Source organism: Nestor notabilis, unplaced genomic scaffold (assembly GCF_000696875.1).
Source record: "Nestor notabilis isolate BGI_N333 unplaced genomic scaffold, ASM69687v1 scaffold16242, whole genome shotgun sequence".
Classification (NCBI taxonomy): domain Eukaryota; kingdom Metazoa; phylum Chordata; class Aves; order Psittaciformes; family Psittacidae; genus Nestor; species Nestor notabilis.
In genome coordinates, this window is record NW_009917149.1 from 7,140 (window position 1) to 33,182 (window position 26,043).

Here is a 26,043-nt window from a genome sequence, read left to right on the forward strand (position 1 = left end):
ATGCGAACAGAAGCTCGTCGAAAAAATCTCCTCATTCTAATTCTGCATTATTTAATGGAGGAAGGGTATGTTTTTTTAAAATAATAATGCTCTACATTTGTGGGTCTGTGCATGTTTGACCTCTTGTGATGTGTCCTGTCTTCTGTTTGGTGGGTCGACAGCATGGCCTTTTGGTTTGTTGTGAGGAAGAGGTAAACTACTATTACATATCTTGGCACTTTACGTTGCTAAATTATTTCTGTTTCTGGACCAGAAATGTCCTATATAATCTAAAAATACTTCAGAGAAATAAGCAAAGGTTTTTTTAATTGGAGTTTATGCTTTTATAATAAACATAGTTGTGGACAGGTTAAATATACCATACACATACTAATGCCATTGGGTTTTTTTTCTCTCAAAAATCAGAATAAGATACTGACCCACAGTTGTTGGTTTTGTTTGTTGGGTTTTCTTAATTACTAGGTACGTCGATGCTGCAAATGCTTTGGAACAAGAGACAAAATTAAGTTTACGTGGCTTTGAAGTTTGTGACAATGTTGATCTTGAGACAATTTTGATGGAATATGAAAGCTATTACTTCGTAAAATTTCAGAAGTATCCTAAAATTACCAAAAAGGTCCTGGACACTGGTATGTGGCTGTGTTCGAAAGAGAAAGGCAATGTTTTCAAAGTTTAAAATGTGTATTTACCTCATGTGCTCACTGCACTGCACTTCATGACGTGTATCAGTGCTTAGTGTTTGAAGTCTTACAGTTACAGAGCTGTAGTTCTAGCACATACGACGTAAGAATTGAAACATGGGGCTTGTAGTTCTTCTGCTCTGCCGTCTCTCTTTCTGTAGAGGAACAAGAAGGTGGTATTTTTCTGTCTTTTTAAAACTGCTTTGAACATGAAAAATGCCATGTAAGCACAAAGTATTGTGGCATAGATGTATTTATTTTCCTCTCCTGGGGAGAGAATAGTTAGTCTATTCTATTTTGGATTTAAATTTTAAATTAAAATAAACCACTTCAATGAAATATTATAACTTAGCTCATCCAAGGTAGTGCTTAGAAGTTTATCCCCACTGGTCACATTAACCATCTATTTTGCACGTTTTCATATCCTAAAGGTAATGTGCCAAAAAAGTGACAGGTTTATTTGCTCCGAAGGACTTGAAGTCTGAGTTATAAATGAATGATGCAGAATAAGACAAATCAGAATATGAGCATTCTGTTATGCCCCTGAGAGCCTGAGTGGTTTTGTACTTAAGCACAAAATGTAACTTACAGAAGCCATAAGAACAACTGTGTAAGAATCAGTTTTGAAGAGCTTGAAGCGTACAGAAAACACCAACATCTCTACCTGTTTGTCTTGTAAGAAAAATATAAGTTATCAGAGAAGGGGGTGATTGGCCAGAGAACGTCTCTGAGCAGTTGTTATTGTTTCATATGGCTTCCAGCAACTTTCAAATCACAGGTAAATGAAATGTTTGATAAACACAATAAAATTACCTGTATAGGTAAAACGATTTTGAAACATAATTTGAGAAGCACCATTGCAGTGTGACATTTATGCTGTCTTGGTATGTTGAACCATGATAAAATCAGTATTAAGACAAATAAGGCAAATTCTTATTTCCCAATTCAGCAATGAAAAAAAAATATTAGCCTTAAATAAATGTTCCATGTGATATATTAAATTAGTTTAAGTTAGTGCTTAATCTAATTTCTGGTAGTGTCCATTTTACAGTGAAAATTATACTGGTTTTAAAATGTAAGCAAAGAAACCAAAGACTGAATTGAGCATAAAATTTAACAAACCTGAAGCCAAACTGCTCTCTCCAATATCAGTTTGTTTTCAAAACACTTTTGCAAGCTTGCATTGCTTATAATCATTCTATTCCTCTTTATGCATTGTAATTTCTAAGGTCATTAATGTGTGCTCAAAAGTATGTTTTAATGGGGTCGGGGCAATGAAATCATTGCTCTTTTTTATATCATTAATTATTTTCCATTTTCATATTAATTTTGCCACAGCAGAAAATAAACAACAGCTGAGAACTAGGGGAAGACCAAGAAGGTAAGAGAAATGTGTGGTTTATTTTCCTGTGCAGTAAATTTTCCTATAAAAGCAATATGCAGCGTGGTTAAAATGATGCTGTGGTACCACAGGGATACTGAAGTGTAGAGTCACACTGCTGACTCTGTGGTACATTTTTCTGTATCTGCTAGGGGAAAACGGATACTTATTTCCCAAATGGAGATCCAGACACCTTACAAAGTTTTTGCAGTGCAGGTAAGGTGGGGTGGCATGTTTGAAAGCAGTAAGCATTGAACTTTGCTGTGATTGAAAGTGATGCTTTAACTTAAGTGGGAGCAAAGCTAGCCCAACACTGCTTTACTTGAAAACTCTGCCTTTTATTCTTGGTATTTTGAAGGAAAAAAGAAGTTGTAAACGTCTTTCATGATATTTTTCTTTTTTAATTCTAGGGCAGCAAGCTCTTTTCAGAACCTCCCAAGGGTCAGACATCAGACAGTGCAACAACCGTTGTCAAAAACCTCATCTGGAAGTGCAACAGAATTCAAATCTTCCACCAAGGAGAGCCCCAGACAGGTTTATACACGTTTTATTTTGGCAGCATTATTGCTTGAAATTAATTAATATTGTTTAAATTAATGTGACTTTATTTTGAGAGGCTATAGGCAGCAAGAGGATGTGAGTTGCTTAATTAATAATTGTCAAACTAATACATTTTACTAATTATGTAATTTAAGGATTATAAATGCAAGACTGATGCAAGAGTATTCTTTCTGACTGTGAGCTGGGGAGCAAGTCACAGGCAAAAACTAGAGGAAAACGAGTCATATAATCCAACATATATTGAAAGCAACCAGAGTTTTCCCATTAGATTCATCCGTTAGTGCCAGAAAGCAGTGACACTAAAGGATGCCACTGCTTTAGTGGCAGCCAAGCAAGTAGAAAGTCTGCTGTCAGTTATAAGCATCTTCACAGTGCATAAGATGTGTGAGATTGGGGGAGTAATTTGGCTCTGTAATTTTTGGTTTTGAGAGTCTCATTTTGGTAAGACTGTGTCAAAACTACTTTATTACCATCCCTTGCAGAGGATGGAGCAGAAACAGCAGGTTGGTGGGCGAGCACCCTGTCTGTTACAGCTTTTGAGGAACTAGGTGAAAGAGAACCTCTGGGGTTTTTTTAAGTCCTTGTCTCTATTCCTTCATGGAGAGGAGCTAATATCTGACCAGTTCTCACCCTTCAAAAATAAAAAAAAAATTAGATTTTTGATTTTACAGCAATAGCTGCTGTGAAGTGAATGTCAAAGTAACTTAGAATCCTAAAAAGGCTCTTAATTTCCGAGTTGACATGCCTTATATATGCTTGTCATTTCCACTGTTTGTGTTTCTTCTCATAGCTATGTCAAATGCAGATACCTGCAATTTAAACTGGAAGCTCCGTGCATGAAATAGCTTGAATGCTGAGCTCCAGAGATGGCTTTCACTACTACTGTCACCAGTCAGATGAAGACTAACTAAATGCACGATGGTGTTTGACAAATACGGGATTACTCTTGCAATTTCCATGTAATGATACAGTTTGTCTGGGCATGTATGAAGAGATAATACCCATAATGGAATGTCTGCAACTCATCTAACTGGTAACACATCTGGTTTAAAATTTATTTTTCTCTAGAATAATGGCAGTGCAGTTACTCTGGAGCAGTCTGACTTTGGATTAAACATCTCGGCAATCAGCAAAAGCAGAGGAGATGGCACTCACACAAGAAGGGTTGGTGGAAACCTAATATGTGATTTATGATAGAAATATGCTTGTAGAAAAAAAAAACTTAAAGTTTTTCACAGATATTAAATACTAGCTTTTTGTATCTAATCGTATATAAAATTTTCATGCATAATTAGCCAAAGGGCAAATTTTATTATTTGGGAATTTATTCTTTGCATTAAATAGTATTTCAAACATCGTCAAGAAGGAAGAATATTTCTGTTTTTAAAACCCAGTGGTAATAGCTAAAATTGAAGATAAATTTCAAATTCCTGAAAGAGATGATAAGAGGCTCAGCTGTTAAATGGTTGCATGACTGAGATGTGTGTTCTTTTCCTATTGCTACCATAGATTCTGGGGGCAGGTTTTGCCGTATTTAAGACTGTATATGAAGCAAGGAAACTCATTGCTCTCATGGCAAGCAAAATTTGGACCAATGCAGTTTTAACAGCAGAGCTACCATCATTGTGAAGCCTATCACAACATTATTTTCTCGTTTAGGGCCAAGTTATTGATTTCCATGGGATGATTCAGGATGCTATGAAAGTATCATCAGATGGAATAGCCTTGAACAGCCTTAACTGTGATCCAGATCCATCAGTAAGTGTTTCTGTTTGTATTTCCAATGAATATGAGTATCAGTTTTACTTAACCAGGACCAAAATAAAATACCACAACAATGTTGTCTTTGAACATGTAAGATGGCAAGAAATACAAATGATGCCTTAGGATTCATCTCAAAAAAATACTGCAGAACCTGCAGAACTTCTGAGGGTGAAATTCTGGCTCCTTTGAATTCAGTATGTTATTTAGTGTCTGGCTTGGCTGAGATAAGAACAGAATTTGGGTGCTTTAGAGAAATTTTCAGTGATGACTCTGTGACACAAGCTGTAGGTTGTCAGACAGCACATACAACTGAGGTGGTGGCATGCTGCAGACTGTCGTGCTTCAGACTGTCAATACGCAGAATGTAATGATGCAGTGACCCCTAGTGACATTTTTCACTCCTCTTAATATATGTAGGCCATGTTTAGGACTATGTGTGCAGTAAGAGAGCTGCTCATTTTAATGTTACTTCGGGATTAAATTCTTTCAGATGAGAAGAGTTACCGCAAATATGGCCTACTTAAAAATCTTCATTATCCATATTTTTACAGCTTTAAAAGTAGATATTATGATGTATCAGCAGCTTTAAAAGTAGATATTATGATGTATCAGCAGCTTTAAAAGTCGATATTATGATGTATCAGCTTTTTTTGAAACTATTTCGTAGTTTATCTGTTTAAAAATAACAGAAGTCTGACAAGAACTTCTATTTGCCTTTTTTTTAGGAACGATTGTTGAAACCCCTTAGTGCTTTTATTGGCATGACTGGTGAGATGAGAGAACTTGCAACAGTTATAAGCAAAGTAAGACTGGTTCTCTGTTTTGTTTTTTTAAAAATCTTGGTTATCTTTGTTATCTGAGAGTGCTGTTTGTTTCTTTTTACTGTCACTGATAGTGCTTATTCTTGAATGTGCAGGGTATTTTCTTATCACGCAACTCCCAACAAATAATTTCTTTACATGTAATGATGTTTCTTTCTGATTCACAATGGGAGGAAGTAATTAAGACCATTCCTTTCTAATGGGAAACATGTAATCTAATCATGCAGTACCCATGAGACTGTCATAGCTTTTCCCTTTGTTCTTACTGCTATACGCAACACTGAAAAGAGATATTTAAATGTATTAGCTAATACCAACTATTATTTAATGTACCTGGAAGGAATCCCAACATTGTCAGCCCTGTTTCATGTCACTCGTGAGTCGGGGTGCAGTCTAGCAAACAGGCCCTGGGCTACTGGGGATCGGTGGCTATGAAGCAGGTAAATGCTTTACATGCATCACCTTCCAAACCCCACAAGGCACTCGTCTTTGGAGTATCACAATATCTAATAGTGTTGTGGCTCTTTGTTTCTATAAGCATCAGAAATGGTATCAGCTCTTGCTCCCACATACTTAAAACCAGCTGGAAAACTTTTGCTGACTGATTTTTATAGCTGTGTGTGGCCCAAAATCTTGGTCTGCAAGTTGTGCTTTTGAACGTTAGTAGAATTGACATCTTAAGAAGTTTCCAACCTTGAAGTAAGAAAATTCTCATTAATTTAAATTCCTGGCTTTTAATGGTAAACTTTTAGAAGAATGTTGTTGCTACCTTACAAAAAAGTAACAGGCTTGTTTTAACCTTCGTTATGGTATGTTTTTTAAATTGTGCTGCTGTGTTTCTAGTTGCTATGGTAATAACACTGTGTTAATCAATAAAAATAAATAGCATGTGTTGTCTATTTTACAATACAATCTCATTTAATTTGGAAACAGTTATGGAAGTCTCTACGTAGTAGCAGAAATTTGATTCATCTTAATTTGCTGTTAATAGAAAGGGAAAGTGTAATCTATATAAATATTTTTCATAATTGTATTAAATCATATTTTCCCCTCGGATATAAGCACATAATTTTTCTTCAGTCTCTGGGGACTGCCTGTTTTCATTGGAGAGCAGAATTTATCCTAGCTATTTGTACTGAGGATATGATATTTTGTGCAGAACAATTAGTCTCTGGAACTCAAAGCCACAAAATATTACTAAGGCAAATGTAAAGATTATAGAAGATCTGGAAAGTTTGATGGATTAAATGAAATTAATTTAGTGAGTGCTGCAGGGCATAGACTAATTACCGACTATCTTTTGATAGATGCTTAGGGGAATATTTTCCTCCTGTTAGAGTTTTTACAGCTTTTCCTGCAACATATAAAGTCTTGCACAGTGTGAGTAAATAGCAGTTTTTCACTGTTACTTGTAAGTAATAGCATAAGCAATAGGTGCAGCCATAAAGTGTCAAGTTTAAACCAGACAAAAGTATTTTCACATTGCACATGATTAAACTGTGGAACTTGTTAGTACAGAATAATATGTTCGAAAAAGAGGTAAGAGAAATTCACTGAAGAATGAATGTCAGAGGCTGTTTGAATTCAAAGACTAAGATGTAATTTTAATTATTAAATTCCTTTGGTTGCAGATTTTGGTGAACGTAAATATGAACCAATATGTCATTCCTGTTGCTTATAGTTCTTTTTAAACATCCAGTACTTGCCAGCGTGAAAGACAAAATATTGGCGAATGTTCATGTCATGGTAGCTCTTCATATGTTGGTTGGTTACTTAAAGCAACTAACAGAAAACAGATCTGAGAAACAGATCTGCTCAGCATATACGTTTAGCAGTGTATATGCCCTTGGGGAAACTAGGGGCTTGAGGGGAAACCAGGCACAATGTAGCAGCTCTGTAGAAGTGATTGCTGTGTATGCTTTCCTTTTGGGAGGTCCCTAGGATGTAAGGTTAAATAATACAGTTTCTATCACTTAATAGCACTCTTACTTTATAGCTGAGTCAATTCTTTTACTTTGCCAGAGGTTATTATCCAAGTGCAGAAGTAGTTTTACTAACAGGATGTGATGTATGTTCCAGGACATTTATCTCCATAATCCAAACGTGAAGTGGGATGATATTATTGGGCTGGATGCAGCTAAAAGGCTAGTCAAGGAAGCAGTTGTTTATCCCATAAGGGTAAGGAGCTACACAGTTTTGAGAAAACCACTCTTGGGCTTGTTAGCATTTTCCTTGTAAATACAGTGGTGTTTTAGACTTCTCTCTGTTTCTGTGCTTTTGTAGGCAGTTCATGTTAAAACTTCCTGTTTCATCTGACAATGGCATACCCATTCTCCTACAGGAAAATGGCCTTTCAAAATTAAAATTACAAGCAGTGGGTCCTGTTCTTTGGCGCCTTTGGTGATGTAAGAGGTGCTGGATTTGGCCTATATTAATTCAGTGGAAAATTACTTACAGAAGAGAATATCAAACCAATTGCATTTGAAAAATTCACTTAAAACACATTTCAAATAGTAAATACGTATTAGATTGGTTTGGAGAGGTTTTATCCCCCTCTCTTCAAATTTCTTACATTCCTGAATAAGTTGGGAGCAGTGGAGGTAGGGGTTAGAGTCCCTTGCATCTTTTTATAATTGGTACATTTTTAATCCTGAATTACTTCTCTGTTTCTACAGTACCCACAGCTGTTTACTGGCATTCTGTCTCCTTGGAAAGGATTATTGCTGTATGGACCACCAGGTATGGAGAGCTTTTTACCATATCTGTTTGTTTATCACTGCTTCTGGTTTTGTCCCATGGATAAATCATTGATGCTAATTAGATCAAATGCGTTAATAAAGAACATGTTCTGTAATGTGAAATAAAAGAAGATAATGTTGGATGATCATGTCTGTCTCTGACACTCACAACCCTTGATTATTTCTACACCTGAATTTTCCAAAACCAGTGCTTATATACTAACCATTCAGAGGAGGGAGAACATAGATCTCTGTTTTCACTCAGCTTGGACCATATTAATCAAGTTTGGCTTGACCTCATCTTAGGAAACATGAATAAATCCGGCATGGACCAACTTCCTTAAGGAAAATGTCCTTTCTTTCTTTCGCATTTGGGGGTTATTTTAGAAATGGGGTGAAAGCTTTGCTTTCTGCTGTGCTAGCTGGGTGTTGTTCATGTCAGTACAGCTTCACTGCTCCCTGTGCTCTACTTTGATACAAGCATTATCACCACGAGTGTGGCTGGAAGGGGACAGAGGGCACAAGTACCTCCAGAGTCAGGTTGCAAAGACTGTCACTGCAGTAAACTCCATTTGCTCCTGTGAATCTTTAGATGTACTCGCCACAGAAGGCATGAGACCATTTCATCATGTAGTACTTCAGAATCTGAGGAATGCATTTCCAGTGCTGTATTACCTGAGTTTCTCCAGACAGTCCTAGAAGGGCCACAGAATGATCTGAGGGCTGGAGCACCTCTGCTGTGAAGACAGGCTGAGACAGCTGGACTTGTTCAGCCTGGAGAAGAGAAGGCTCTGGGGAAACATTATTCCAGCCTTTCACTACTTAAAGGAGGCTTACAATAAAGATGGGGATGGAGTTTTTTGTAGGATCTGTATGATAGGACAAAGGGTAATGATTTTAAACTAAAAGAAGGGAGTTTCTGGGCAGTGAATGACTGAAACACTGGCACAGGTTGTGCAGAGAGGTGGTAGATGCTCCATCCCTGGAAACATTCAAGATCAGCTTGGATGGGGCTCTAAGCAACCTGATCTAGTTGAAGATGTTCCTGATCATCTTGGGGGGGTTTGGACTAGATGACCTTCCAAGCTCCGTTCCAACACAAATCATTCTATGTTTCTATGACTTCTATTTTACTTTTTCTATCTAACTGGTAGTATTATGAGCAGAATTATTCAAACATTTGCATTGTATTTCTTTAGAGACTGGATTTCTTCCACACTGTTGTTTGCAGGTACTGGGAAAACTTTGCTTGCTAAGGCTGTTGCTACAGAATGCAATACAACCTTTTTCAACATATCAGCATCCACCATTGTCAGCAAATGGAGGGGTGATTCAGAGAAACTTGTCCGGGTAAGAATTATCCTGTCATTCGTTGTACTTTAACAAACATCAGGTTACCACTTAAAGAACTGGAGTTTAACAGAGAACCGGACAGTGGAGCGTTCCTCTGATACTCGTAGTCTCTCCTGTATTGGACAAAACGTGTGACTCATATCTAGTTCTTCAAATGGGAATAACATCACTTCTGCAGATGTTTCACAATGGATTCTTGCTGTGGAATTTTAGTTCTATAGTGTAGGATGAAGCAGATGAAGGCAGCAAAGATTCTTAACTCACAGGCAAGCAGATTCCTAACTAAAGTAATGTCTGCACCCCCTCAAAGCACTTCACTTTCTGCAAGGGCTGGCTCTTAGGCTCCTTAGAAAATATTATTTAGATTCCCGAATTCCCTACTATTCTTAGTTCTTAGGGCACAGAATTGGCAAAGAATTCCTGTGTCACAAAGATACTACAGTCAAACACAGATGTGATGATATTTTAAGGAAGGTAGTTTGATGGTAAATGGGCAGATGTATTTTTGCATATAGCCGAGCAATTAGCATGCATGGCTGTCCTGTGGTACAAAAACATTCCAGGTGTCAGGTGTAGCATCCTTGCCCAATATAATGTCTTTGTAATGTCCACCATTTTGGTGTAAGAAATCCATAAGCTCTTTGCCTTCCTTTACACTCATCTCTTTGGCTGCACTTTGGATGTATACACAGCTCTTGAGAATGAATAACCATAACAGATTGCACTTGGCAAATGGAATTGCAGGCATTGCTAATCTCTCCTGAATTTTAGGCAATGTCTGCAACATAAGTATTCTTCATATGTCCTTTGTCCTTTAAAATGGCACATTTTTCTTCTGACATTCACCATTGATCCTCTTGACATCTGTCTAAGTAGCTTCCTAGAAGTTTCCCTTCTGGCAGGAATAGGGAAGGGGCAGTCTGTTTTTTGACACCATCATCCAAAAGGTTTTTGTGAACATGCTGCAGCATTTGCAGTGATACTGAATTTGTGGCATTTTACCCTTAGTTGAGTTTTTGGCAGAGTGCAGCAATGAAATAAGATTGTCGATCAGGACAGCTCTAAGAGAAGTGTTGTGTGAATTTATATCCTAAAATCACATGAGCCTGGAGCAGGAGTTTTCTGAAGTTGTGTGAAGGATAAGTGAGTTTTGTAGTCATTTGGAGGCATGTCCACTCAACCTGTTTTCCTCAGTTGTCGGCTGTATTGGAGTCGTTTTATATTTCAGATTTGTAATAAAAGCATAGACTGGTCATAGACTACACTGGGCAAGTAATTTAAACCCTTTGCTTCATACCCACCATATGGAAGATACATATTATCGTTTTAAATTTGTGGGGTTTTTAAGCGTTCAGATTAAAAAGTGCTGAATTAATATATATTGTTAGTGATATTTATTTAAAAACTCTAAGAATACTTCACTGAAGAACTGGCAGGATGTTCTACCTCTAATATAAGCCTCTCCACAGAAACATAGATGAAACTTCTTTCTCAAATGTCAGACCCAGATTTTTTGTGTCGGCTTAATACTCTATTTTTTAATCTTGATTAAGGTTATGTTTGCTTTCACCAGGAACAACAAAAGAACTCTTGATTCTTATAAAAGAGAACCAGTCCATTTTCTTTCATTATGGTTCAGATGACTTGTATTTTTTTCTCTCAAATCCTTATTTTTAAAAAAACCCTACAAATGGAGCAGCAACAAAAGACATATGTTTAATCTCCGAACAATTGAGAGGTTCCCAGAATTCTCTGGTGGATCATTTTCTTCTATCCCATTATTCACAGGGTACTCTGATAGGATTTAGCCAGAAAGATTTACATATAGAGACAGGATTATAAGGCTATGTTCTTTGTACCTCCTTTACAGACCTTTCAGAATCTGAGAGGACTCAGGGACCTTCAGCCTACCCAGAGCTTTTTCCCAGCAGATATCCCTTTTTGTCCTAGGAGTTCGGAATGTGGGTGCTGTTGAATTTATCTTCTGTGCCAGTGGCCCTTAATGCCTTTTTGTGTTAGTTTGTCTTCTCTTTCACATCTACACTTCTCTCTAAACAGGTGTTATTTGAGCTTGCCCGGTACCATGCTCCTTCCACAATTTTCTTGGATGAGCTGGAGTCAGTTATGAGTCGAAGAGGCACTGCTCCTGGGTAACTGATAAGACCACTTAACATGGCTTTAGGAGAATATTTTCCCCCTTTTGCTGCATCTTTTCAATACTACGTGTGTGTGTGTGTGTGTGTGTGTTCAGGTGCTGACCATTGTTTAATCACAGAGTGTATCTGTTAGAGATAAATCTTAGCTAAACTAAAGCCTGAGGCTACTCTATAGACTTCAACAGGAGCATGACTGGGCCCCTGAAAGACATGTCTTTTAGACTTTATCAGCATTATAATTACTTTGAGTGGTAAGGGTTAATTTTCTTGACTTTTTATTAAGCAATTTTTCTTTCTTTTCTTCTTTTTCTTTCTGTTGTCAGCTGTCGGAGCCTCACAGTGTGTTACTGTCAGAATGCCTATCAGCTCTGAAAGTACTGCTTCATGGAAGCATTGCGTATGCTGTGGGGATTTAAAGAGTGAGATGTAGTGGTTGATTCATTCACAGTAGATGAGATCAGTAGAGAAGCAAGTGTGAAAGACAGGTTGTGTGAGATTAGCAGGGGACTGTGGGTTCAGCAAGACTGGTAGAACAAGGGAAGTGCAAGAGTGTATAACCAGTGGTGCTGTGTTTTAAAATGAGGGATTCGAAGTGGAAATGATGGTGGGGGAACAACAGGTGTCTTGTTAGAGGTGAGTAAGAAGCAGCTGATGCTGTGACACTGGACACACTTAGGTATAGCAGGGTAAGGTGGGTGTACACAGTGGGATGACATTTTCATTAACAGGATAAATTTAGGTGGCATTGTCAGGACTTCCAGATGCAGGAATGGGAGGATGTCATTATTGTCATCCAGGACATAAACAGTTTACTGCTAAAAACAGATTGAAAAGCCTTGGGGTGGGGAAGAAGCAAGAGAAATATTGTTACATCCATTAGAAGCCCGTTACAGTGCATTTCATGTACTGTAAATTATATACTCATAAAGATTTATAAATACAATATGCCATATCGTGAAGATACAGCTTGTAATAATTGTCAGTTAATTGCTATTAATTGTGGGCCAGATTTTGCCTTCATAAATACTTTTAAACATCACTGGATTATATGTTTTAATAAGAATTTTTATCTAAGATTATATAGTTATTTTTACACATCCTTATTAAGTACTGGCTTGTCACTGATGTGTGTATGCTTTTGCAGAAGTAAGCCATTAAACCTGAGTTGTAGCTTTTACCATGTAAGACTCTGATGTTTTCTCTGGGTTTGATCCAGGAGTTTCCAAGATCTTCACATCTGGGACCAAGAGTTCAAACTGGTTTCCTGCAAAATTGGTTACCTGGATCAGGGCCAGAGTTGTTTTCACTTTGCTTAAGTTCCCCTTCTATTTCTGAGGAAGGATCCTTTCCATTTGATCTCTGCCCCATTTTTAAATTAATTTAAATATGGCATATTCTTCTGTTTGCTTTTGATAGAACATTTTGCAAAATACTGAATTCAGAATCTTCTTGTGGCCACTTAGCATTAACTGACAGAAAAATGCCAGTAGTTGCTCTATAGTTGCCCTGTGTTAGTTATTTAATGGCAGCTATCACATTAAAGAAGTTCTCTGGCATAGATCAATCAATCAGAACCTTAGCTGTTTCCAGTAAACGTCAACATTGTGTGGAGATTAATATGAATAAAAAAATAAATATTTTCTTTGGATTCTAGTGAATTCTCCTCACATTAATGCACTGATGAGAGTCCATTTAAGTAATCATTAGAAAGCTTGATTTTTAATGCTTAGATGTTAGCTAATGGAGCTTAATCATGCTTTGAACTGGGGCAAAACTGTGACAAGGGCTCAGTTGCTGTGAATGACACTGTATAAATAAAGATGATTACTTTAATGCACTGAGCAAATAATATTTCTCTGAATCTTGGTAGTGGTGAACATGAAGGAAGTCGGCGGATGAAAACAGAATTACTGGTGCAGATGGATGGCTTGGCCCGATCTGATGATCTTGTATTTGTTTTAGCAGCTTCCAATCTGCCATGGTAAGAGATCCAGAGAGTACATTTTGAATACATTTGCATGAGCTTCTAAGCACAGATAAAGATTTTATTTAGACTTCTGCAGAAAAAGCCTTGATATTTGGTTAAAGCATTTAAAGATTAATTTGGAGCTTTTACTTTTAAACTCTACAATTCTTGCTATTTGTGTCACATGAGAATAATCCATAATAAAGTCAACATATGCTGGTCTTAACAGCTGCTAATATTTAAAATGGAGTATTTTACTTTATAGGCAAGTTATTTACTATGTTTAAGCTAAGAAGGGTTTCGGCCTGGAACTGTAAGGTGCTTAAAACATCTAGTGCTTAGAAGGATACTCCGTAAGTAGGAATGTTGGATTTGTTGGTATGAAATGTGACTTTGAAAAGTTGAAGGACAAAACAGTCCAGTTTCTTTAACATAATTTAGAATAAAAGTTTTAAGATTGGAACGGTGACACTTCATCGTGTTCTCAAAATGGGCAGGCCGTGTATTGAAAACAAGACAGGAGGGGATGAGGTGGGGAGGTGACATTTGTGGTGTCACAACTGTGAATGCTCAGGGGAATCCAACAGACAGCAGAAAATGGCCAGCTCATGTGCTATGGCCACTGCCAGAGACAGCATGTTGTTCTGGCTTGGTCATTCATTTGAACTACTGTAAAATATCTTCTTCTTTCATACAAAACATCATCAAATTACAGAATTGTTAGGGTTGGAAGGGACCTCTGGAGATGATCTAGTCCAGCCCCCCTCCTCTAGTCCAAACCCCAGTGGTTGCAGTTAGTACATGGGGAAAACAATGGGGGTTGGTTAAGCACAGCTATTTTTAACAGTCTGATTTGTAGCTCACAAATCATTTTCCAGAGTAGAAGCCAACACTTGTACAGAGAATTGAAGCACATTGATGATGGGCTTGGTTTTGAAGTTAGTTTTCTAGTCTAAACTAGTCTGAATTTCTGCCTGCCCCAAGATTCCCCCTGTCCCTGAACTACCAATTCATGAAGCCATTCTGTAATGCTGTAAATCAAAGCAGGGGCCAGGGCCTAGGTACCAAGAGAGTAACTCAAATTATTTCTCTCTTCTGAATGTAAGAAAGCCTGAAGAGCCTGGTTTCTTTTAGGTATAGAGACACAGTTACTGCATAAAAACAGGCAGTTTGCTAACCCTTCAGTATCCCTTATTGAAATTAGACAAATTGAAATAAATACCTAAGAACTCAGTTGAGAATTACACAGTTCTTCTCTGATGTAAAGGCTGGAGTTTCTGTCCATCATGTGAAGACATTCAGTCTGTCTCCTTCTACAAGCCTGTCTTCCCCTCTACATTTTCTTTCCTTATGTAAAATCTTAGTTTCCCTTAAAGCCAAAGAAGGATGCCTCTGACAGCCACCTGCTGAAATTCAAATGCCAAAGTGGCAACGTAACCAGAGGCTTTCATCTGCCGCTTTCTGTGGCCTGCCCAGGGCTTTCAGGCCCTTTAACTAGGAGAATAGCTATATGGGCACCGAAAGTTTATATAGAAATTAGATGTACAAGTTAGGCTGGTTCCTACCCTGACCCAACAGCATGAATACAAACCCATCACTGGCTTTTATAGCAGTAATAGCAGAGTCTGTGTGTTGGTTTGGGGGATTTATGCCTTGGACAAACTCATGAATTTAAATCAGTATAAAATCCACCCCATTTTGTGTTACAGTATCTATATGACAGGAGCTGAAAAGACTTTGATTTAATTATATTCCAGTTGTGTAAGAAAATGCTGAAAAACAATTGTTCGCACACATAGTAGCTATTTAGGTTTGAAAGAGAATTAATACATTAATAATTCATTTGGGTTTTTTTTACACTATAAATTTTGATGTTATTGTAGTATCATTACCCTTCAGAAAGAGAAACTCCGAGCACTGCATTGCACGTTTCTGTTGTCTCTGAAATAATCCTGTGAGTACCAAAGCTTCACATGTAATGCTGCAGCATGGCAGTATTAAAAAGAATCAGATGTCTTTAGAGGATCCATGTCTTTCTACTCCTGCACACCAGTTTGAAAGGAAAAATTGGGTATTCGAAACCCACTGAAGAAGAGTTCAAAGACAGCAAAGGGTCTGAAGGTCCATGTGTAGCTGGTGCTGGATGTAGGGATCTTGGAGATGTGTAAATGAAAGAATGGAGCTGACCTCCTTCTGCTTCTGGGGAAAGATATTCCTGTGTTTGTCTTATTACCATGTGTCTGTCTTCTGCAACCAATAAACTCTTTCTGGAAAGTCATAGAGAAATTGCAGAATACAGTTTGGAGTGGTTTACACATTTGATTTTGGATCATTTTGCAATTCTGAAGTGCTAATTTCTGCAAAACTGCTGCTTTCAAACATCAAAATTCCACAGTTTTTTTTTAAGGAAGATCCAAAATGACAAGATTTCTGCTTCCACAGAAAGCAATCCGTGTTGGTACAAAGGTGACAGCTGAGACATTGTGAGAAGCCAGCTCTGGCTTTTGATGGTTTTATACCTGAGAGCTTAGAATTTCCTTTTGGACTTTCACAGTGTTGCTTGTGGGCAGGTTGGGTTTTCCCCTCTCTTAAGCAGATCTAACTTCTGAGTGTAACAACTAGGTTGCCTGGCATAAATGTCCCTGATGCAAAGAACGTGCTTTAAGATGTGCCTGTGTGTGTGCTTAGAACGGTGTTTAGGGGATGGAAAGCTAGTGAAAGCCATGAGCATCTTACACTGTCATTGAAGCTTAAACCTGGAGGAATTTGGGAGTACCTGCACCCAGAGACGTCAGTGGGATCTGAACCCTTTTTAAGATCTCAACTATATGCTTACAGATTATTTCTGCGGGTGTTAGGTGACATTCAGCCCTGCTGTAACACACAGACTTCAGCTGTGTAGGGATATTTCATAACAAAGTTTCAGAATTCCTAGTACTACAGGCTGAGATCGTGGCTTCACAGCACAGCCCTGTGTTCTTGCAAACATTTGGTATTAAGCTGGATTTCAAGAGATTTGTTTAACTTGGATATTTGTTGATCATGGAAAAAACTAGTGCCAAGCTGCTTTTAGATGAATGAAAAGAAGCCTAAACAAAGCTCTTTATGCTGTCTTTAAGCTGTAGCTATTGATCTTCCTCTTCAGCCAGTGCTTGCTGCCCAGTCCCACTTCCTGCTACTCATCAGCAGGGCACTTCTTATTGATAAATTACTTGTTGAGATGGTTCAATGTAATTAAATAAAATAAAGGCCTTGTTAATGAAGAAATAAAGTGATCCTTAACCACGCAGTGAATGTTTCCTAACGTATTAGTGCATTTAATACACCTTCCATGAAGTGCTGCTTTCTTCTGCCTTCCCTTCATGGTGGGTGAAGCTTTGGAGCAGACTGATAAGACTTCTCCCTTCTGTGTGAGCCAAGTCCTGTTGCAGATGTGAGCATATGGCCAAGATGGGTACAAGGAGAGGTGGACTGTGAAGCCCAAATCAGATAGGTTGGAAGTGGATGATCTTGAAGGTGCTTTCCAACCCAAACCATTCTATGATTCTGTGATTGCACCATAGTGAACCCATTTCTTCACTCTCAGCAGTGGATGGTGTATGTGGTGGAGGAGAGTGAGGAAGAAGAGCAAAGGATGGTGTGGGCAAGCCCTAAGAGGAGCAGGAGAAGACGTGGAATGAGAACAAGCCCTCAGCTTGTGGGAGTTCTCCTCAGGCCATTTGCACAGGAGGGTGGGAGGTAGGAAGCTGGAGGATGAGAAGCTCCTTTGTTCCTGGTGCCTTTTCCTCTAGAACACTGCAATGATGATTGCACTAGGCAGGGAGTAATTATGGACCAGTCAGTATTTATTATCATTTTGGGGTTCATCTCTGGAGGTCTTTAGGTCTTTTAATTTCTGCCTAAGATATATTTGTTACCGGTTTCCCTTCTGGAAATGAAAACAGGTGTTTGTCTTGTTTATCTTCATGAAATTTGGGAGTGATAAAGTAGCATGATTCATCGTGATGTCAACCTGGGAAAGCTCCATAAAGTCATCTGCTTTTATAGGTATCTTTTCCTGAGTGCTTCTTAATACTTCTATTGGCTATTGTTTGAAGAGTATTTTGGTTGGCTCAGTACTTATTGTTGTATTCTGGTTAGTGTCACTTAACTTTGCATTTGATTCCTAACAAAACAATTTAGCAACAACCTTAAGTGTTTAACTTAAGATCACAAAAATACTCTGTCTTTATTTTCCTCTTTAGCCAGTAAGTAGGGTCACTGCAACCTTTCTGGATAACAGAGCAACTTCTTTGTATCAGTGGGCTTGGTGAGGGAGCTCATGAAACTGTGAGCTTGGGGGACACCCCAGGAGTGCTCTGGAGCAGGAGGAGTGATGGAAAACATCATCATTTAGAGGATTTGTAAGGTATTTGCAGAGACTCTGGCTGTGGTTGTCCTTTGCCTGCAAGGCCAGTTTAGAGTCCCTGAGCAGGTACCTCTAAAACCATGAGGAATTTTACCCTGTTTATGCAGAGGATGGTAACGTAGCTAAATAAACCAAGGGGTTGGTCAGCCAGAGAGTAATTATTTCCAGCCAAGTAAAGCAATTTTGAGGAAAAGTTGAGCTGAAAAATACATTTGTAAGAAGAGTGGGTATTAATTTTGTCTGTTCTTGGTGGGACCCTGTGTGAGACATGTTGCACTGAATGCTGGATGGCATCTTAAATATCCTAAAAAACATCAATAATATATATCCATATATCAACAGCCATTGATTAGCAAACTCTGGTATTTACTTCTGAGGTTTTGATTAGAAGTACAGGGATGGATCTGAGTGAATTCCTGTTGTTCTCTGAGTTCCTATTGATCTGTTTTTCTGGTTGTTGCTTTCATTGCCTTTGGCTCAGCACACATGGAATGAGCTTTCCCAAACTGAGAGGTCCTTTCTGGGAAGAGGGATGCTTCTATTCCCACTGAGCTGAAAGCCAGGCATGCTGAGGCTTGTGGAAAACCTAGGTAGGCACCCATGTGGGGATTTGGGAGCCCTTTTGGGTTTTCTTTATCATGTGCTATGCCAGTAGAAAACATTTGCTATTAAAAAATAAGGACAAGTCACCAAAGGTGACAGAAATAAAGTTCTGTTGGTATGCTACAGATCCATCTTGAGCTGGCTTCGACCTCCCTGTAAATTAAAGAGGAGTTTCATACAAGAAGCATTGCTTGAATGTTGACTTTGCTGGCAAAAAGATTTCACCCACGGAATTGGGAAGTGTGGAGGCAGGTTTATTTATGTGTATCTACAGTCACAGATTATAGGCACAACCCTCCCTGGTTGCTCCCGCTCAGCTGAAATGAGTGGAAATGGTGCTTAGGGCTCCTGGTTTTCTGTCTGCACAAGACACATTGGAGTGAGTTTCTCCTTGATGAGTTTCTCAGTAGGTGTGAGGGCTGAATTGTGTTTTAAACAGAAATAACAACTCTGTGACTGAATGGGGCCAGTAGAGAAAGATTGGTACAGCACTTGGAAGGATAATAGCTCAGAGCGGCTCCTGGAAGGCACTGGAGACTTGTAAGTGAGTAAATATTTAGTAGCAGCTATTTCTTGTTGCAAATTGTATGGATGACTGGAGTACTCATAGACCATTCCCATTACACAAGTGGCAAGGGATGAACTGGAGTAGAAATTTGTATTCAGTTGTTCGGTTGTGTTACTGTTAGATGCAAACAACTGAAAAGAATTGGGGGGGGAAAACAGATTAAAGTTAACTGGATGTGTGTGAGAGCAGCTGGCACGCCAGGCGTACCAGGACTCCTGACACTTGATGGCATCTGTGGACACTGGCCCAAAGGACTGTTCCTAGATGGTGATAAAACACACTGAGAAAAGAACAGAAAAACATTCATTTTTCTTTCAAGCTTCCCTTGTGCATCACAAGCAAGTAAAAATGAAGAGTAGCCCCAGTCTGTTGTATTTTACCTTTTCATTTTTTAGGCAAAACACCTTTATCAGTGTTGATGTTGACAGCATCATGGGGTTTGGCTCACTGACACTTTTATCCAGCCTGTCTGTTCTTCACATGATCCTTTTTATAAGGATATTTTCCCTTTTGGCTTATTACTTATAATTTGTATTGCAGGAGGAGTCTCAGACCAATGTCTCATTCCATCACAAACACTGCCCTTACATCCAACACCTTAAGTCTGTATTTCATACCTACTAAGCAATTAATTAGTCCTGACAGTGCCCCAGACAGACAATTAATAGCAAAGGGAGAAAGGGAGAGGTTGTTACTGACAAGACTTCCTGCACAGGACTACCAGAGGCAGGGAAGGTAACTAAAACTTCTCTTTGTAACTGTTCAGCCTGATTGTCGCAAGCCAGCATCTCTTCGCTAGCAGACTGAAGAGGAATACACTGGGTAATGAACCCTTTTCTTCTTTTTTTAATCCTAAATTAGGTTGGCACAGTTACAGGTGAGGTTGAAAAATGTCAGTCCCTGCAGAAAGAGCTTGCTGCCAAAGTTGTGTCTCCACAAGGAGACACACTGAGATGATTCTCCTCCTCCTTTGCTTGCAGGGAGTTGGATTCTGCCATGCTGCGGCGGCTGGAGAAGAGGATTTTGGTTGACCTCCCAAGCCAAGAGGCACGGCGGGTGATGATCCAGCACTGGCTGCCCCCTGTGAGCAACAGCAGAGGAGTGGAGCTGAGAACAGATCTGGACTACAGCTTGCTGGGCCAGGTGAGACAGCATTTTGGGTCTTCCTGGGTGGGAGACATGAGCGAGAGTGACACTTACCACCTACATTGATGGAATTACACCTCTGTGACACATGGAGATGGGGGAAGGACCTCAGGTCAGTTTGAGGCTCCAGCCAAAGGGAAACCAGCGAGGCACAACACTTGGTGTTTCACAGGCATGTGCCTGCCCGTGGAAATCATTGGTTTCGCACAGCCCTGCTTGCAAAGTGGTATATTCTGATGCCCTCAGTTGGGCCAGCTTTTCAGCATTAAACACAGGGAGACTTCCAGCAGCAGTATATTTTATCACTCTTCTCACCAGGCTGGGAGCACTTCCAATTCATCAGGGTAATGAACAGTTAATTGTGGAGGGAAGGTTTGCCACAGCTCCACTGCTGCAGGAGAAAATAGCATTTAGACACTGAAGAGGTTCACTAGATACTCAGGCTTTCTTTGTTTAGCTCTTTGTCACATTCCAGATTCTTTGAAAATACTTTGCAGCTTACCCAGTTGGTCCTCTTTGTGCCTGTTCACAGATACAGCACTGCTCAGGTTTTGTTTCATAGATGTTAATAAGGAAACACAGGTATTCTGTTAATAGGAAAGCCAGGAATGGACACAGAAAGGTGGGTTTTATTTAACCTACAGCAAATTGCCCTTTAGAAAGAAAATACCTGGTATTAGAATCATAGAATGGTTTGGGCTGGAAAGGACCTTAAGATCATCTAGTTCCAACCCCCTGCCATGGGCAGGGACACTTCACAATAGACGATGTCACTCAAGGCTCTGTCCAACCTGGCCTTGAACACAGCCAGGGGTGGGGCATTCCCCACTTCTTTGGGCAGCCTGTTCCACTGAAGCCTGTTATAGTATTTTCCTTGCTCCTAGAAGGTACTGTGAGCATTCAAAACAAGAACAGGCAACAGCATGTTGAAGGGAAGGTACACATAAAAATACAGATGTGGGTATATATATACACACACATCTATTTCAGACAACAGTATACTTTACATATATTTTATGTGTATTTATATAAAACATAAGCCCCATTCCCATCCAATTTATAAGTTTGCAAGCTGTAATGTATCATTCTGATCCCATCCTAGGAAACAGATGGGTACTCCGGCTCCGACATAAAACTTGTGTGCAAGGAAGCAGCCATGAGACCTGTGAGGAAAATCTTCGATGCTCTAGAAAATCATAAGCCAGGTACCACAGCTCTGAGTAGAGAATGCACTGCGGGAGACGCTGCTGTACCTCTGTAACTTCAGAAACGCTACCGTTAACCCCAGCAGATGGAGCTCTGTTATCTGCTTGAAGACGGTTTAAACCCTAGATTTCTAAACACCTGCCTAAGATGACCTTGCTGAAAATCAGGCCTCTGTTTAAAGCTGTCAGTGTCTGTGCTCACTGCACAAACACAGTTTTTTAGTTCAGCTCACTAGGTTTATTCTGTTGTTTTCATATAGGAAGTGCTGTGTTAGACAGTGGGGCGGGTTGATCTGGCTGGAGGCCATGTGCCCACCAAAGCTGCTCTATCATTGCCCTCCTCCTCTGGACACAGGAGAGAAAGTATCTCAAAGGCTCATAGGGCTGAGATAAGGACAGGGAGAGATCACTCACCATTTACTGCCACAGGCAAACCAGAGTTGACATGGGGATATGAGCTTGATTTATTACCAGTCAGAGCAGAGTAATGAGAAATAAAACCAAATCTTAAGAACACTTTTCCCCCACCTCTCCCTTCATCCCCAGCTCATCTTTACTCCCAGTTTCTCCACCTCCTCCCCTCACAGCAGCACAAGGGGATGGGGAATGAGGGTTGTGGTCAGTTCATTACACGTTCTCTCTGCTGCTCCCTCCTCCTCAAGGGAGGACTCCTCACACTCTTCCCCTGCTCCAGTGTGGGGTCCCTCCCGCAGGGGACAGTCCTCCATGAACTTCTCCAACAGGAGCCCTTGCCCCAGGCTGCAGTTCTTCATGAACTGCTTTGTGTGGGTCCCTTCCACAGGTGCAGTACCTTGGGAACAGACTGCTCCAGTGTGGGCTTCTCTCTCCATGGGGCCACAGGTCTTGCCAGGAGCCTGCTCCAGCTTCCCATGGGATCACAGCCTCCTTTGGTAACACCCTGCTCCAGCATGGGGTCTTCCCCAGGCTGCAGGGGGATATCTGCTCCACCATGGATCTCCATGGGCTGCAGGGGGATATCTGCTCCACTACGGACCTCCATGGGCTGCAGAGGCACACAGGTCTGCACCATGGGCTGCAGGAGAACCTCTGCCTTAGCACCTGGAGCACTTCCTACTTCCTTCCCTGACCATGGTGTCTGCAGGGCTGTTCCTCTCACATCTTCTCACTCCCATCTCCAGCTGCAGTTACACAGGGGTTTTTTTTCTCCTCTTTTTATACATGATCCCAGAGGTGCTACCGCTGTCGCTGATCCACCTCTGTAGTCCAGCTGCTGGGACAGTCCTCCATGAACTTCTCCAACAGGAGCCCTTGCCCCAGGCTGCAGTTCTTCATGAACTGCTTTGTGTGGGTCCCTTCCACAGGTGCAGTACCTTGGGAACAGACTGCTCCAGTGTGGGCTTCTCTCTCCGTGGGGCCACAGGTCTTGCCAGGAGCCTGCTCCAGCTTCCCATGGGATCACAGCCTCCTTTGGTAACACCCTGCTCCAGCATGGGGTCTTCCCCAGGCTGCAGGGGGATATCTGCTCCACCATGGATCTCCATGGGCTGCAGGGGGATATCTGCTCCACTACGGACCTCCATGGGCTGCAGAGGCACACAGGTCTGCACCATGGGCTGCAGGAGAACCTCTGCCTTAGCACCTGGAGCACTTCCTACTTCCTTCCCTGACCATGGTGTCTGCAGGGCTGTTCCTCTCACATCTTCTCACTCCCATCTCCAGCTGCAGTTACACAGGGGTTTTTTTTCTCCTCTTTTTATACATGATCCCAGAGGTGCTACCGCTGTCGCTGATCCACCTCTGTAGTCCAGCTGCTACCAAAACCTTGCCAGGCAAACCCAACACAGACAGGGACATAAAAGAATGTCTTTTGGCAATAATAACAGTATTTAATCAATTATCTTCTCTTTAGGTAACTGTAACTTACCCGTGATCCACTTAGACACAATCACCACAGCAGATTTCCTGGATGTGATCACCCACACCAAGCCATCAGCAAAGAATCTAAGCCAGAAGTACACTGCTTGGCAGAGAGAATTTGAGTCAGTTTAAAAAGGAAAGAAAACCCCAAAGACTGAAAACTTCCAAGACTTCTGCTACCCAAGTGCTGTTGTTTCCAGGGAAGAGAATGCAGAGACAAAAGTCAAGGGGAAATCTTTGCTTTCAAAAAGGGTGAACCTTTTTGAAACCTCCTTTTAAGGGTGGGACATGTGGTGTTGTTTATTTTTATTAGCTATTTTTAATTACCATTCCAGAAACATTCTTCATGGAATTAATGTAATGGCAGTTGCTATGTAATGAAGACTCCAGCCTTAATTTTATGTATAAAAACTTAAAAAATTGTTTCTCAGTCTTTATTCACAACAGTTGTTGACAGGTTTGGGGTAGGAAAAAAAAAGAGCAGAAATCTAAAAAGATTTAGGTACTAAAAGGTTAGATACAGAGAAGGCTCCTGAAGGGGACACCTTAGAGCAGCTCCAGCGCCTAACTGGGCTCCAGGAAACCTGGACAGGGGCTTTGGACAAGGGATGGAGGGACAGGACAAGGGCAATGGCTTTAACCTGCCAGAGGGGAGACTGAGATGAGATCTGATGCAGAAGCTCTTCCCTGGGAGGGTGCTGAGGCGCTGGCACAGGGTGCCCAGAGAAGCTGTGGCTGCCCCATCCCTGGCAGTGTTCAAGGCCAGGTTGGACACAGGGGCTTGGAGCCACCTGCTCTAGTGGAAGGTGTCCCTGCCCGTGGCAGGGGTTGGAGCTGGGTGAGCTTTAAGGTGTCTTCCAACCAAAACCAGGCTGAGTCTCTGTGATACTAGTGCAATTCTCCACTTCTGAGACTCACTAGAGCATCTCTGTAATGAAATGTGACTGCTTCCAATGAAATTCAGGACTTCAGCAGTGCCTTGTAAATTTGCTAAGTTTGTTACCATTTTCAGTTGAGATCAAAGCCTTGATGTGCCAAACGTGTTACTTTCCAGTTGGTTTGTCAGAAGTCTTTATGAGAAATGTGGTCACATGACTTTGTTTATGGATCTCTTGCTGCCCAAACCCAACTCCAACTACAGGCCACACACCTCCCTTCCATACTGCAAGCAGAAACCAACACAGATTCAAAACTGTGTTGAACACAGTTCTGCATGAACAGCATGAACACAGTATGTGTGGATTTACTCAAAACCGTAAGTTAATTTATGAAGGCACACAAATGGTGTCTAAAGATGTCTTACGTTTTTAGGTGGGAAGGTTTATTGTTTCTTGTGTTTCTACTGCAAAGTCTACTCCATCCATGTGTCCTGTCTCTGAGGGACATTAAATGTGAGCGTAGGTAACCACCCACCACGTGCAACTGCAGCAACACACTCTGTCACGTAAGGAAATTCATCCATCACGATGATTTTTCTTAACGAGAACGAGCATGGCTCATTAACACAAAACTGTATTTTTCAATAAGGTTAATACTCCAGTAATGTATAATTACAAATCTGATAATTTAACACTCGGGAGCACTGTAAAACAACTGTAAAGGACTTGGATTATTGCAGTTTGCAAATGGACCAGAAAAGCTATTTACCATCATTACAAACTTGGTTCGTACTGGGGGATTTGGGGCATAGGAGAAGCACTGCACACTGCAGAATTAAATTTCATTTTACTGCTAACCAACTGTGTAAAAACTGGAATCTGTTCCCATAGCTTGTGAGGGATTTTTACCATAATGTTAAAAAGAAACAAAAAAAAAAATCCCTCCAATAATAGTGACATTTTGCAACTGTAGCATCAATAGGACCCCACTGAAGTCTAATTTTAAAAAGTCACAGTCTCCAAGGCATTTAATGCCAGATTTTTGTTTCGGTATCATTCTTTTTAATAACACCACCTAATTAAAACATCTGTAAAATGCTGACAGTTTTTAACTTTATGTCAAATTTCCAAAATAAAAACCCCAGGATCCGCTCTTAATGAGAGCACAGATACCAACAGTAGTTATTATTAAACAATGGTGATATTTTAATTTTAAAGCCACTTTTAAACGGGCATAATCTCCACCTTTAAATCAGAGCAGAGCAGGGATATCCTCAGTGAAATCACTACAGGCTGACTGAGGCTCTGTTAGTCTTTGACGTTTATTTACATGAGTACTTCGGGGAGGGGGGGGGGCGGGTTGAGCAACAGAACCGTGACACTTTCCAGACAGGGATTTTCATCAGTTATTTCTTAAAACTGAAAATAAACAGAACTCCCTGCTGTGCCCCCCATGTCATTCAGGAGGCTGCAGCCTTCTGCAGGTGTCCACGTCCCTCATCACATCCTCCTGAAACTACTACAGGAAAGGGGCTTTGTGGATCTTCTGCCCTTTCACAGTGAGAGTGGAAGGAGCTCACAGCTAGTTTTCTGATGCAATGCATGCATTGATCCTGTGACAGTTTTGTGAATCAAGAGTAAAGGAAATTATATGAAACAGATGTTTCTTCAAACTAATTATTCCCTTTCTTGTAGCACACTCCCTTTTCTCATAGCAGGCGCTCCAGGATATGTTCCACTGCCTCTGGGAAATTCTCACAGGTTAAGTAAGGAGCTGGATTGATTTTGTCTTCATCTGCTGGTCGATATTTACCTGTAACAGATTAACAAAAAAATGCATTTACCAAGGTCCCTTGAGTATCCTTTTCTTCCCCTGAACATTACAGCCTTCTCAGATCAGTAACAGCCAGACACAG

General features: G+C 40.4%; 2 protein-coding genes across 2 annotated transcripts in view; one reads left to right on the plus strand and one right to left on the minus strand.

Annotated features, from left to right (window-relative positions):
- KATNAL2 (katanin p60 subunit A-like 2) lies at window positions 1-23,381 on the plus strand. The gene is made up of 15 exons (XM_010024956.1): window positions 1-65; window positions 463-629; window positions 2,019-2,061; window positions 2,472-2,595; window positions 3,691-3,786; window positions 4,282-4,380; window positions 5,112-5,189; window positions 7,287-7,385; window positions 7,883-7,946; window positions 9,177-9,295; window positions 11,357-11,448; window positions 13,325-13,435; window positions 19,980-20,142; window positions 21,248-21,350; window positions 23,242-23,381. The coding sequence occupies exons 1-15, from the start codon at window positions 1-3 to the stop codon at window positions 23,379-23,381; spliced, it is 1,563 nt and encodes a 520-aa protein (XP_010023258.1).
- A 2,455-nt stretch (window positions 23,382-25,836) lies between these two features.
- HDHD2 (haloacid dehalogenase-like hydrolase domain containing 2) overlaps window positions 25,837-26,043 on the minus strand; it is a 9,197-nt gene continuing 8,990 nt past the window's right edge. Inside the window, exon 6 of the mRNA XM_010024957.1 lies at window positions 25,837-25,940. Coding sequence (XP_010023259.1) covers window positions 25,837-25,940 — 104 coding nt within the window. The remainder of the gene's footprint in view (window positions 25,941-26,043) is intronic.